This window comes from Oryzias melastigma, linkage group LG10, assembly GCF_002922805.2.
Source record: "Oryzias melastigma strain HK-1 linkage group LG10, ASM292280v2, whole genome shotgun sequence".
NCBI lineage: Eukaryota > Metazoa > Chordata > Actinopteri > Beloniformes > Adrianichthyidae > Oryzias > Oryzias melastigma.
In genome coordinates this window covers 7,837,877-7,853,048 of record NC_050521.1, presented here as the reverse complement: position 1 = coordinate 7,853,048, position 15,172 = coordinate 7,837,877, and the positions used below count along the sequence as shown (strand labels likewise).

Sequence of the window (15,172 nt, the reverse complement as noted above, 5' to 3'; positions counted from 1 at the left end):
TACTTGAGTCTTTTCAGTAGTTGATACCATGACTAAAAGAGTGTCAAAAAGCACTTATTGTGTGAACTCTGTAGTTATACTTTCTAGAAGTCTACCGGAGGTTTTCTGGACAAGTATTGCCCGGAAGTGACCTTTGGTTATATCCCCATAAGATCAATAGAAAGAGTCTAATGAGGGGAAATTCTGGAGTTGGAGCTGATAACTGGTCCCAAATAAACTTTAGAAAGGATGAATGACTGCCTCATACTCCACTGGACGTCAGGAAAAACATTTACATTACAATGCTCTGCGACAATTATGAGATTTTAGAAACATTCTATTTCTCAGTTGAAGATTTTATTAGGTTATTGATAAACATTTAACCCTAGAGCACTATAGCTGCATGATTTTCACTTGAGCAAAAGTAGACGATTTTCAATATGTTGCATTTTTCTGAGTGTCATGGGTCTCTTCTGGGTAAAGTCTCACATGTCCCAGGAATAAGTGGACCAAAGGCCAAGTTTTCAGTATTATTATTATTTTTTGGAATTTTTTGCCCCCTTATTTCAAAATTTTCATTAATTTTCAAGCATGTTTTTAGGAATCCTTCTATGTTTTTATTTTCCATTTTGTTACATATACCACAGTGAAAAAAAAACTACTCTATTTTTTATGACAAATACTTTTTATTATGTATATTATATCGGGTAAAAATTACCTGGCAAAAATGATGGTGTAACTTTTTATAGCGAAAGTGTTCCAGGATTAAAACATATTAAATTACATTATTTGCCACACAGAGCACATATGCATTTGAGTTGTTTACTCTCTTCAGAATTTACTCGGTTTATTTTTTTTAATTTATGTTTAAGGATCACATGTGCCATTCACAACCGAATGTTGTGTAAAAAAAAGTACAAATGTTTTCTATGGTAAATTAGAAATGAGTTATATACGTTTGTGGCATATAAAAACACAGTTTCTACATTTTAAAGACTGAAACAATTCAACCTATTTTAGGTTTTACTCCAGAATCTCTAGTTTCTCTAAACCACTCTGTAAGTAGGACTGTTGTTTCCTGTGAGGTGCCGGGACTCCGATCGAACAGGCGGTTGGAGGCGTTCTTGGGATAAAAGTTGAACTCTGCATTACTCCTGATGTCAGGCAGTTATCCCGCTGACTTTAGAGTTGGAGTGTGGATTTTATTTGCTGAATTAGAAACACATTGCAGAGGGCTTTCTAGTTTGGCTAAGCTTAAACTAGTCAAGAGTAGAACATTTAACACTTTTAGGACTTTTCTTGTGGTGTACCACAATCTGGACCCAGACTGTCACTCCTTGGTGTCTTTTCTTACATTGATGCATCTCTTTCAGCTCTCCAGTCACAATGTTAATGTTGGTTAATCTGATTGTGACACATGATTGATAACCTTTGCCAAGTGTGCAGGATCCAAAGGATTAGCAGTGTTTACCTCTAGTAGCATGCTGGGCACCTCCTTGGTTAATGATGGAAATTAATAATGTGCTGACGCCTATGAGACAGCTCTGTTTATGTATAGGCACAGACATGACAGTCTGGCTTGGACATGAAGTAGTTGTAATAGTGTCTGATGTTACTTAAAGAGGTTTGTGTTTATGTCCCATGGGATGATAGTAGAAACCAGGTTTGCCAAATTGAGTCATTCACTGTATTTTTTTTTTTTTTTTAGGAATCTAGCAGTTTGGGTTGTATATGAATAATTTATAGGATTATTGCAGTGTTTACACACCTCTCCTGAAATTCACTGGCTTTCTCCCCACCTCCATCATACACACACACACACACACACACACAAACACAGAGGCACATGCTAAGGGGCATGAGAACGGAGTAAATCCTTGACAACTTCAATGAAGGCTCACACAAAGACTAAAAACTCGGGGGGAGCAAGAGTAATGCAACACCTTACAGTAGGCTGACCTTCTCCGGCGAACACAGACATGTATGCACTGGAGACCGGGCGTGGCCACCTTCACGCACAAAGCCAGAAATAAAGAATGAAGCTATTGCTTTCAGCAACAAGACCCCCAGGTGACCTTCCTTGGTGACCCCAGAGTGACCCCGTGGTGAGGAAGGAGAGAAGCCAAGCTCACAGTATCACTTCACAGGAGTCAAATGCACAGGGACATCATGACAAAAGCCAATAAAGGAAGGCACTGTCATTGTGTCGACACTCTAAATCAGCATGAAGGTGACAGCTCCATACCTTAGGTGCTTACGGCCTCTTTAAATGCCGGGTGCTTTTATAAATCAAACAGTTCAATTTCGTCTAGGTTTTCTGTTCTTATGTATCCTCAAGTCTTTGGTCACTCATGGAATGTTTTTATTTTAAATACGCTTGTTTCTATAGCTGGGCTGGTTTGTCTGTTTCGGGTCAAGTCGAGGTTTATGGCTTTTGAGTACAACTATTCTAGTCTTACACCAAGGAATGTGTCCCTTCTGAGTTTAATACCAACAGGTGGTTCTCTTAAAGACCCACTCCAATGAAAATGGTGTTTTATGCTCTTGTGAAATTTTCCTCATTGTGATGGACAGATATATAAAATATTTTTAAGATTAAAACTGTTTCTGTGTAAGTCTTTATTCAAATCGTGATGGATGGCTGATAAAAACGGAGGGTTACTTCTGTGCCAACAGTACCCCCCACAACTCAGCAGCAAATTTCTAATGAACTCCTCCCACTTTGTAAAAAATATATCTTCAAAAAAGACAGGTTTTTAATTTAGCCTAAAACTGCATAAACATAATTTAAAGATGACTCCGAATTAGGGTTGCACGATAATATTGATTACTGATAATTATCGCCCGATAGTGGACAGTATGACATCATGCCAATAATCCCGATAAGAAAAAAAAATCACTGATATAATTGACCATTAATTAAAATCTGAAACTGAAATGTCAAGTGTTTTAAAAAATATTGGTTGATTATTGGTATTGGTCTCAGCTGCAAGAAGCTGGAAAATATCGGACATCGGCATCGGTTGTAAAAAGTCATCATCGTGCATCACTACTCCGAACCATTTTACAATAGATCAAAATATAATTGGAGTGGAACTTTAAAGCTCAGTCAACCAAGCAATAACAAAGTAAGCATCAGTATTCTGCCTCTGAAATCAAATGAAAGCAGCATAAAAATTGACATACGCTTTGTTTTCACATGCCCGCATGCACAACCACCCCAGAATGCTTAGCAGACTTCTTCCATCTTAGCTCGAGTGTAAACAGCTTTCTTTTTTGTTTATGTTCTGATACAAGACAGTTAACCAAGCAAGAGTACTGTGTAGCCACAGAATAAATCTATCTATCCATCTTCTGTAAGTTTTCCCTCCTCAGACAGTGTGTTTTGTCCACAGTCGACCTGGAGCACATGAGGACGGTGAAGGCTGACAAACACCAGCGCTTCTGCCAAGAAAACGGCCTCTTGAGTCAGTTTGTATCAGCCAAGACGGGAGATTCGGTTCGTGTCATGTGATTTGCTAAATAACGACCCAAATCAAAACTTCTTTTGATCATTGTTGATGGTTTTGTTTTTCTTGTTTCTCCAGGTGTACCTTTGTTTCCAGAGAGTGGCTGCTGAGATTCTTGGTATAAAGCTGAACAAAGCAGAAATAGAGCAGTCTCAGGTGAGTCAAGGATAAAGGAAGTTCCCATTGAAGTCCCTTCAATGCTTCCTGTTTGTAGCATATTAGCTCCAAATGACTTAAAATAATTCAACATATTTTTTTATATATCTCAATTTCACAAACAACATTTAAACTGTTTCAGTTTGTGTCAGATACCTCTCTTAGGGACTCTTTCCTGTCTTCTGCCATGCTTGAGGTCAGTGGGAGTGTGTTAGGTTGTTGGAGGTTACCACACACTGTAAAGGACGTTTTCCTGTCTAAACAGGCATTTGTTACCTCTTGTGGTGGTATACCTGCCGCTGCTGCTGCCCATTGGTAAACACAACCACACTGACCACATTAATGCGTGAAGCCGCAGGTCAAAGGTAGACAGTTTTAAGGGTGAGGAGGTTAGAGGATTACATGACTGATTTATTTGGTTTATCTTCCAACCTTCTTGGACAAGTTAGGCCCAAGTTTGCCAGTCAGACCAATGTGCCCAGTTGTGGCAGCTGTAGGATTTACAGGGTCACCTCCCCCAGAAGCATTAATCCTGTGTCTGATATGAGCGCCTGGAGCCACACTGGCTGGCTAGTGGCTGATGATCCTGGAGGGCTACAGAGAGGTCAGGACCCCCAGAGAAGGGAGAGCATGTAGGGAAACGACTGGCCAAATTCTCAAGATCCATTGCGGTCACCACCCTGGTTGCTGGCTAACTATAACGGAGCGCCGACTAATGGAGCTGTCCATCTACTTTCTTCTTCATCAACACCTCTGATAGCTCTATCAGTGAAGCAAAGTGTTTTAATCCAAAGTAATCAAGCCGGAAGAGAGGCTGGATCCTGTTTGCACTTCAAGGAAAAGGTTAAGACAGGATGGCATTTCACTTAATCTGCCAATTTTTCCAATAATTATAAGGATAAACAACTAAACTACATTATAAAATGTATTTTTTGGCAGTTACACAGTTCTGTCTTTGTGTCCAAACTAGGTGATGTAAATCTGTAGTCTGCACAGGGATTTTTTTTAAATAAATATTGTTTTTAGAAAAATAGAACTGCACATGATGTCAGACCTTAACAGTTTTAAATGTTATTTTAAAACACACCTTTTTAGAATGGCTTTTAACACTCAGTAGTCAGTGGTATTGTATTTTACTTGTTTTATTGTATTCTGATTTGTCTTTTATGCATTTTACTGCAGACTGCTTTTGTAATTTTATGCTGCTTTTTTTATTTTGATCTTAATTTATCTATTTTTTAAAACGTTATTCTTTCTTTTATTGTGAAGAACTTTAGTACAGTGAAAGTAGGTTTAAAGTGCTAAGTAAATAAAGTTCATTCACTCAGAAATATTTGAAATTAAGTAAAAAAAAATGTCTAACTTAAAAAAAAAATGTGATAACTTAGTTATGGCCATGAGGCCAAGTTGAGAGAATGTCATTTCTAAAAAAAAAAAAAAGAATGTTTCAACTAATCGATTAGTGCAATGTAAAGATTTTTTTTTTTAAATCTTTTCGAGAATTTTTTCACAAAAGTCAAACATATATTATGCGGGATTACAAAAACTCAGACAAACAGATTAAGCTTTGACCTAAAAATGTAAAAAAAACAGCAGAGTTTGAATTTTTTCTCTTGTTATCTAAAGATGAGGTCATGGTTTAGCCCGAGGCCCAGCAAAGCCTCATTATCAACTGTCAAATTTAGAGAGTCGAACACAAAGGTCACAACCTCCGACAGCACTCTATCTACCTGGCAGGCCTCTCCGTCATGGTCCTCTGTCTGCTGGATCAGATAGCGAGGCCGCGGATCACTCAGTGACTCCGACACCAGGCTTCGGCAGCTCGTTAATCACATCCAACCAGAGACTGGTGTTCCTTCCATCACACAGGCTGCTCTCCAGTGGCTGTGAAGAGAATGGCTTGAAATGTTACCTTTGAACCAGACAGTTATGGATATTTATAGAAATTATGTGAGATCTCTTCATAAGTAAAAGTCATGAGTTTGACAACATTTTTAATATTATTTAATAATATATTTTAGACTGCACGGATAAGCACAGAACTTTGGCCTTATTGAGAAGACTTTTGGGTTAAATCTGTTTTGCTGTGTTCATTTATCTTCCGTTTCACTTTCTGTTGTTCATTTTTGACATTTTTATCATCTTCTGTCTGTACCAAACCGTGTTTCCCATTCTTCATGTCTACCTATTTTCTTCATCTTTTTGTATCTTTTCTGTCCCCTGTTGTCTGCTGCTCAGAGAATAGTGAAGGCTGAGCTGGTGGACTATCCGCAGGATGAAGGACCAATTAGACAGGAGAATTCCCAGCAAAGCAAGATATGCTCGGTTCAGTAGCTGGAAGTATGTCTCGAAATCTCTGTGTGGATCATTGTAGTTGTAGTGAACAATGGGAGTGTGATAGTGGTGTGACCCCAGTCCTTTAGAGATGTCAGCTCCATAGAACAACAGTTGAATAGAAACCAAACTTACCTGATCTGTCTCTGGTATATGTATTCATTAGTCATAATTATTCCTTGAATTGATTGTATTTGTTTTTTGTTCTGGATGACACCTTTGAGCAGAGTTGGGGGCTGTAGCCGGAGGCAGACACCAGCTTCATGTCCAGCTACCGGATACCTTAGCATAAAAATTCCTCCAGAGGTCCTGGTAGTTGATACTAAATCACTGCACCCTGCCAAGAAGCCGTTTAGTTTGAGCTTTATGGGTGCTTTCAGGCTTTATTACCTTTGGCCAGTGCTGCTTTCCCTCCTTCTTTTTACCTTCATATTTACAGGAATGACAAATAATCTCATGTGGACTGACTGATTTCACTTTGAGGAACAACTTATTTATAGGGATCATCTACAGCAGTGGCCGCAGACCCGTGCTGGCCATTTGGTACCGGGCTGCAGAGAATAAAAGCACAACCTACAATTTTTACGTTTTATTTTTTATTGGATTCTGAAGGAAGTTTGATCCTGGAAAACCTGTATTTTCTTCATTACATCATTTTTGCATTGACTGCTAAATTGAATCTCGTAATCTAGTAAAGTTAGCAAAAAACAAACGATAATTTGGAGAGTTTCTTTTCACAAAAAAAAGCCAAAAAAAGGATTTTTCCCTACAAATATGGATTATTATGACAGTTGTTCCCACACACCATAATAATAAAGCATAATATTCAGCAACCGGCTTAATGTTACAATAATGTTGCTAATAAAGTTCTTAAACGTTGTATTCATGTGTATTATTATATGTAGAAAATGCCAGTTTCAGTGACCTTTTAGTTTTGTCTTTCACTCCTTAAACACTAAAAACTGGCTCCCGAGTAAAAGTTAAGGAAAACTGGAAACAAAAACACTTAAAAAAAAAAAAAAAAATCGGATACCACCTTTAGCCTCATACAGACTGATCCAGAAAGTTATTGTCCGACACTAAACCAGTCTGCAACCTGAAAATTTTGGGGACTAAATAAGTCTTCAGGGTGGTGTCAGGGGGTGTGGCTTCCTTTTGAATCCAAGAATCAATGCTAAATCTTTTAAATTGACATCAATTTCTTTTTCCATCTCCACAGCGTGTGGTGAAGGCGGATATCGTGAACTACAGTCAAGACACAGTGGCGAGGACAGTCAACCCCCCTCGCAGCTCCATGTGTGTGATGCAGTGACCCCTTCCACACAGAAACACACACGTGAACATGTGCAAACATTTCCAGCCAGTATTAGTCTTCATAGGATTTCAGGGACGAAAAGGGTTTTGGGGAACGATCTCTACACTCGTGTTTAACCCTTCCGCTCTCTTCGGGGTCCAGTTGACTCCAACCACATATTGATATGTGATTCCTTCCATGACAAAGGTGGACAGGATTTTATGTCTGTCATGGACATTAGTGAAACTCAAAAATCAAAGATAAAAAAAAGTTCAGCGCACTGTCTTGGGGGGTCCAGATGACCCCACTTTTAATGTAAACAAACTAAGGAGAGCGGAAGGGTTAAAAAAGAAATTAGCTCCTGAGGAATTTGAATTAAAAAGAATTGGAAATCACTTTGCTCCTGTCGATGTGCAGCTACCACTTTATATTTATGACGCTGACTATGTAAGTTATACAGCTGTTTGTTTTGAGGAGAATGAGACTTAAGTCATGGTGATGTTGGATATCTTCTTAAAAGCACATTTCCTTTAACTGTAGTTAATAGACTGAGTGTATTTCCAAAGATGTTTTCCAGCTTTGTGATGCTTATCTCTAAATCAGGCTCCAAAAGCTCTCATGCAGTTGTTTGACATCCTCACTCTATCTATGGTGCTGCCACAGGCTCAGGCTAAACAAAACAACCCTAAGGAGGAGCTCCAAACCTAAAAGTCAGCACAATTCACAACTTTTGTGTTAAAAAACCTTTAAATTTAACTTAAAACGAAAGCAGATCAATGTTTTGTGAGTGGTTTATAATAAAAGATCAGGCAGAAATGAGTCTAAATCAGTGTCAGCTCTAAAGGTCTTTTCAATACTTTGATTTTATTTTTTGCGTGCTGCTTTTATCTTTATTTGCCAATATGAGGCTCACAGTAACAGTGATGTGATGTAAACTGTTTTTTACTTTCAAATGCATTCAATCATATTCATTTTCTATGCTATATTGTACAGAGAACAACCCTGCTATTTGCTTTAGCGTCTCAGTGGTCCAAATGTTTCTTGTAGAATCTTGCAGAGCATTTTAGTAGTTAGTCTGATGTCTGCTTGTATTTTTCCGGTTCAGCCTGTGAGAGAAACACGCAGCGACTGAACCTGACTCAGCAGAGTCACGCTGAGCAAAACTGAAGCTCAGCTTTAACAGATGCTTCTTTATTTCAAGTATTTTTGTCAAAACAGCTTATGCGTAAGTGGCACATGTTGACCCTAACGGGAATCCATGTTGTATCCACCAACTCGAATGCTGCTGTGTGTGCAAAATTATTTGTACAATAAAAGCACCTATGCTGAAATTTAAGGCTTCTTTCTTTCTTCATAATTGAGGAAAACCTCTCTAATCACGTAGGTAAAATGTGAGTGCTTCAATTATTAAAGATGTGTCATAGAAATGTTATGTAAACCTTTTGAAACTTCATTATGCAAAGGAGTAATTCTAGAGCCAAAATAAATGTCTATCACCAAAGCATCACCAGATAAGATCATGTCTTATGTGTTATTTAGGTGTTGCCAGGAACAGCTCTGTTGTTAAAAACTTAAGCTGCGTTTACACTGAACATGATTTTTGCTGTAGGGGCATCCAATTCAATGTTAAGTCAATGTACAGATGGAATCAGAGATCTTGCAGTGCGATTTGAGTGTCAGGTGTGGTGCGGCAGTTTGGCATCAATGCGTTTTGGGTACTGTAACTAGGCGGTGTGGTGAAAATTCTGACCCGTACCACCAAATATTTTTCCCACTAGTTCAAATATTTGAACTTTGCTGAAGAGTTTGCGTCAAGTCAACCAATCAGGGACTCAACTTTGCTAGTGATGTGTTGATGATGCATTCAGTGGGTGGAGCCCAAAATCAACAAAAAGGAAAATCAATCATTCTTCTACTGAACTTTATAATTGTCACAAACGGGCAGACAGCATGGGATCATCCAAGAAGATACTAGAGTAGTCAGAGACCAGGCCAGGGTCAGGGCAGGCAGCAAGCAATCAGAGATGAAGCAGGGTCCGAAACAGAAGATCAGGTCCTGATAGAAATGCTCAGTAATGCAGGAAGGGTGGCACAAACAATACTTCGCACTGAGGCTCTGTGTGCTGCTTAAGAAACAGGTGGATTGGAGACGATGAGTGGCATCCAGGAACTGCCCCCTGGGGTTGCTGGGAGGTGTAGTAAGTTTAGTACTCTGGAGATTGCTCCTGTCGGTGATCAGGGGGAGACAGAATTCTGACTCCTCACAATAATAATTTCCTTTCTTGTGTTGAGAAAACAGTAAAAGGTCCTCTAATTTTATTTTTGTTATAATTTTCTCCTTTTTTTCGAACCAGTGCAAGTCATTAAACAGTGTCACAGAGACAGAAGTACAGCTGAAAGCATCTGTAATTCAGACGCAGCTCCTGCAGTAGATGGTGAAGCTCATCATACTGGGAGAGTGAATGATTTCATGAACCTGAACATGGAGACGTGATTACCAATGCTTTTGGAGAGCTCTTTAAAATAAATTAACCTGATCTCTAAACACTGTCCATGTTGTCCATGCATTGTAAATGAGATTTACTCAGACAACGCTTCCATGTAGCGATGAAGTTAAAACTTTGGACCGTAGCTCCTTCCACATGCGGCGTGAGTGTCAGGTTTATGGTAAAACATTTTTTTACAAGCGTCCAGCAGTGAATTTGCTGTGCGTCTAAACAGAGACGAGATTTGCCGCTTGTATCACGTTGGATGTGATCGCCGCATTAACCCCTTCAAACCGTAGATCACTAGTTCTCAACAGAACTTAATTTAGCATCACCTTGAGAAAAAACAAATCTTAAGAACATTTTCTTAAACATAATGGGAATAAATTCAGGCATGAAGGGGTCAAAATGAGATTTGCACTCTTGAACACCTGGATGTCTGACAATCTTTGAAGAATCTACAGCTCCTATTTTGATTTCGACAAAGTATTGAGTTGCTGCTTTGAAATTAAAATTTCTGCCAGCTTCTTTTTTATGCAAACACTACCTTCCACAGAAAAGCTGCAGTGTGTTCCCCTTGAGACTGTATTTCTGTGGTCTTTGCACACCGCTCGTCCTTCATGAGGACTCCGAATTTTCGTCAGTTACTTTGGTTGATTTGCATTCTGTGTGGTTTTCAAACTAAATCTGTTGAGGAACCCAGAATTAGCATGTGATGTTATTTCTAGGAGTATAGTCTTACCTTCATCCGAGCCCTCGTGAATGTTTGTAGACGTTCTCATTACTCAACCTTTGTGAGCTTCTTACCACATTTGGACCTTAGTGTCACTGCAATTTTTCACTTGGTGCTGCAAACACAAAGCTAAAAGAGGAGGCCCTGGAGGTGGTCATGTGAGCGGCAGACGATGGAGGACTGTGTTACTGCCAGTGAGACCTTTACAGATTAAAGATCAGTGCGCTGAAATTTAAGCATAAGGACGGAAACATGACCACCCCAGAGATCTACTTCTGCATGGGCCGAACTAAGTCAGATAGCTAATGAGCCTGCTGGTCTTTGTTCAGTAAATCTCCCCTCAAAAGGCGTCCAAATCCATCCCAGACAGATGATACAAACAGCTTTCTAAATGGTTGTAAGGTACAATAATTAATCACCTACATTATCCAGCCTTTTGTTGTTCTCACACAACTGCACGAGGGTTTGAGTTTAGTTTCCTTAGCAGGGTCAATGTCACTGAAACCCTCCACGCATTCAGAGGGATTAAGTGCTTTGGAAACCACTGACACAAACAGAGCTAACGCTGTACCTTCACAGGCATATCTGCCTGTTCATCTTCATCGAGGTGTTTTCAAATATCTGTTGCAGAGTTACCAGACACGGCAGTGAGTCAGCACAGCTGGGGTCATTCTGCCCCATGTGCATTGTTACGCCTGAGTGAACGTCTTAGGAATTGTCTCTGCTGAATTTTTGTCAGGAGCCGTCATCAGTGCTGACAGGCAAGGCTCGCCTTTGGCTCCACCGCTGTTTAGACAGGTGTTTGTGAAAAAAAAAAAATGCAGCTTTTCCAGCTGAGACAGTCACAGCATCCCTGAAGGAAAGACCATCAGTGAGAGGATAATGCTGGAGAGGGGTGAGGCTCTGACAGATTGGCAGAGGTCAAGGGGGATTTGTGTCAAAATGAATTGGTGAATTGCTTTGTGTTGGCTTGTTTGAGTGTCTGCTCTGTTTTCAAATGGAAAACAAACAGTGAACTGACTAAACAGATTTGTGTGCATTAACTGTACTTCAGATTTAATGAAAATCCTCCCTGTATGACGTCAGGGGGCACAAGTTTGTGTATTTGTCTGTGCTTCTTCTTTTCTGCAGGTTTCTTCATCTCAAAATAATCACACAACTTGTCATCTTTGACGTGCTTGCTGTTCCCATTAAATCACTGGTCCCCAACCTACGGACCACGAACCCGAACAGGTCTAGTACCGAGAGTCGGAGCACACTGGTACCCTAACCCAGTACTGGTACCCTAACCCAGTACCAGTTCACGTACGGGCCCGGTTCGTGTCCGGTTCCGTGTATGGTACCGGTTTGGATCCAGTCCTGCTTCTGGTACCGTATCCAGTACCAAGTCCGGCGCCGGTTAGGGTACCAATACGGGGTTAGGGTACCGGTACCAGCTGTGTCTCAAGGACCAGTCCGCGTGCAGTACCACATCTGGTACAGTGTACCGAGTGTTGTGGATCCTTGATTTTACGAACAGCCAGCACGTCAAAACACTCAAAACATCAAAAAGTGACGCAGAGGTGTCCTTAAACAAACCTCAATATGTGACACGATGGGAGTGAGAATGTGTTGCGTCCATAGAAAACAGCATACCTTCTTCTCCAATGAAATAAAGTTGATTCAGTCGCCATTTTTTCAAGGTTCGGGTGTTGCCATGTTGAAGCCACAACCAGGGATTGGTCCAAATTGCTCCAAGTCTATGTTTCTATGGCAACCACTCTTGCCAATTCGGAGGGAGTTTGTTGGAAGTCCACACCCCTACCAATTAAAAGGAAGCACAAAAGAACCTGTTAGGGGGACGTGTTGCTGACTAGAAAATCATTAGCCAGAAGAAAGTCCAGAACCGGAACATTGCCCTCCCTCCCCCTGCTGCACATTATGGTCAAAAAATACTCTTGCTTTTGTTCGAAAAAGACTAATATACCCTTTTTTTAACGTTTTACACTTTGAACTTTTAACACCTAAGCTACAGCGCTCTTTGACACACTGTAGCTCCTTACACGATCAACGTGAATTAGCTGATCTGCTGGGAAAAACGGCTTTGCGCGGTTAAGCAACACTCTAAAGTGGATTTTCACAGATATGCAACACATTACGCAAATTAAAATAATTTAATAAAGGTGCAAAGCTGCTTTTCCCCGCGACAGAGTAAGCTGATTCATGTTGATAAAAGGTTAAAGTTAACTGTGGTCAAACGTAAACTGGTGCTAAAACTAAACCTCTTTTGACACATTTTACGAACATTAAATCCTTTATTCACATTAAAAGGTTTTAACCAAAGTAGCTATATTTCTGACTTTTTGTGGAATTTCAGCCTCCTTGCTAATGATTTCCATCTCCATCAAAAGCTCCTCTTCGAATCTGTCAATCTGACCACCCATTAAAGCATCTGATTGGCCAGTTTATAAAATGGTCATTTTTACATTAATATGATTGAGTAAAAGCTGTTCATTTCTCAACAGAAGTCTATGGGATTGTGGCTTCTTGGAGCCAGCAGGTACTTCCTATGTGGAATGTCATGAGGGAGGGGTCTATCAGTCCAGTATACAGTCAATGTTTGGTAGTAAGACTGTAGGTGTGGGCACAACTGAGCCATTACTTTCACAGTTTCCCTCTCACACCCTCCTGCCTTCCACCTGTGCAGCGAGCCAGAGCCACAGCGAACATGCAGGACTGTCTCTAGTCTCCACTCGCCGTCACATACGCCTCTCTTCTCTGTTAAGCTGCAGCTGGCAGCAGCTGGGGTGAGAGGAAAAGTCTTCTCCAGGTTTTCTCACCTACGTAGTTTTCAGAGCCCTGAAGAGGACCGCTCTCCGCTGCTGGTGGCCCTGAGCGTGTGTGTTGGTAGATCAAGAACTGAGGCTTGTCTCATTTCCTGCCTGGGTAAACAGCAGTGTCCTGGTAGGTGCCGTGTGTCTCCTGCAGCCGAGAGGCGCTGGATTTATTTTAAGGGGTGAGGATGTGGGCATTCTGAGGGGCCGTATTTATAGTCTACTGGTGTGGTGAAAAGAGCTGCCAGGAAAAGCAAATCCTGCGAGGGAGGTGTGGGGGACAGAAAACCGAAAAGTCTGACTTTCACCAGAAGGCATGCACTAGGATATATACATATTTATATATATTTTGTTTTAGCGTCTACAATATCCAAATTTATAAAAATGTATTGGAGCAGCACTTCCAGGAAAGTCTGGAGTTAAGTCTGTATAATTCTCTTTTCACTTCCAGTAGATGATGTCCAAAAGCACCTCCCTGATCTCTGCTTTGGGATAAATACTGAGGTTCAACAAATAATACAACAGAAATGATTAACTAAAAAAATGTACCATGTCTTTTTTTTGTTAAATAATTTGGCATGTTGTCTAAAAAAGAAAAATGACAAAAAAAAAGAAAAGAAAACTCTCTGCCTTTGAACCAATTTGAAAAGAATTTTCTCCACTCTTGAATTTTTTTTTTAAGCAAAATTATTTTAAACCACACATTTTAAATGTAAGCTCATAAGTGGAATGAAGGTGACTAAACTAATGTCTACAGTGATGCTGGAGTCAAATTTGTAAAAAGTTAAAACTTATTTTTCTTTTAATCATAAATTCACTTTTTTCTATTACTGTAAATGATTTTTTTATAGTTGGAAAACTCTTACTTTTTAACGTTTTTTTTAATGTATATATATTATGGAGTTGGTCCCTGTATCGCATCAGAAAATGAAAACTTATGATACTAAATGTAACATTATAGAAACAGAAATGACTATAACGCTGACGTTTACCCGCAGTGTTGAAAAACACACATGAGAAGACCACACACATTTAGCCCTAGAGGTCAATAATATTTTTGTTTTAAGTGAAATTAATATTTTTGTTCATTTTTTTTTTTTTGCCTGCTGTCAATTACAGTAAAGTATTAGGGCTGGTTTACAAACAAACAAAAAATAAAATAAAATACGACTCTAAGTCTTGTAAATTTACAAGAAAAAAGTTGTAACTATTACATTTGAAGAATAAATTCCTATATTTATGACTTTAAGAGTAATAGGCTAAATTTATGACTTTTTTTCAAGTAAATTTATGACTTTTAATTTTGTAAATTACATGATTAAAAGTTGTTAAGTTACAGGAAAAAACTTGTAATATTACTTTTTTTGGTGGCCCTAATACTCCGTCATAGCAGCTATAACCAAAATGAAATAAATAAATAATTAAACTAACTTTACATAAAAATTGCTCTTGAGTTCTCCAGGGTTAACCCACACTTTTGCTGGGCTTTGTGCTGTCTTCATACGATGTATATTTCTAAAAACAATAAAAGTAATTGTACATTTTCTTATAATTTTGTATTAATATGTGCTCAAGCACTACTGCAGCACAACAGGCTGATCTTTGCAAACACAACATTCAAATAAAGTCATTTGTGCCTCTTTTAATCAAATTAAAAAGTCCACAATTTTTACAGGAGTAAGAAAATGTATATCACCAGGCCTTAACAACAAATTCTTGATTTTTTGTTTTTGTTTGTTTATGCTGCCCTGAAGCTAAAACATAAATAACAGTATCAGTTAAAACCACTTTTTAAACAATAATTTAGCTTATTTTAACTTATGGGCTGCACGGTGGTGCAGTGGTTAGCGCTCTTGCCTCTCAGCGAG

The 15,172-nt window shown here is 39.3% G+C and overlaps 1 protein-coding gene across 1 annotated transcript in view; it reads left to right on the top strand.

The window, feature by feature from the left end:
- Window positions 1–7,409, top strand: part of rab28 (RAB28, member RAS oncogene family) — a 44,125-nt gene extending 36,716 nt beyond the window's left edge. The window contains exons 5-7 of the mRNA XM_024283635.2: window positions 3,375–3,478; window positions 3,567–3,644; window positions 7,198–7,409. Coding sequence (XP_024139403.1) covers window positions 3,375–3,478; window positions 3,567–3,644; window positions 7,198–7,290 — 275 coding nt within the window. The 3' untranslated portion in view covers window positions 7,291–7,409. The remainder of the gene's footprint in view (window positions 1–3,374; window positions 3,479–3,566; window positions 3,645–7,197) is intronic.
- Window positions 7,410–15,172: the final 7,763 nt, after the last annotated feature.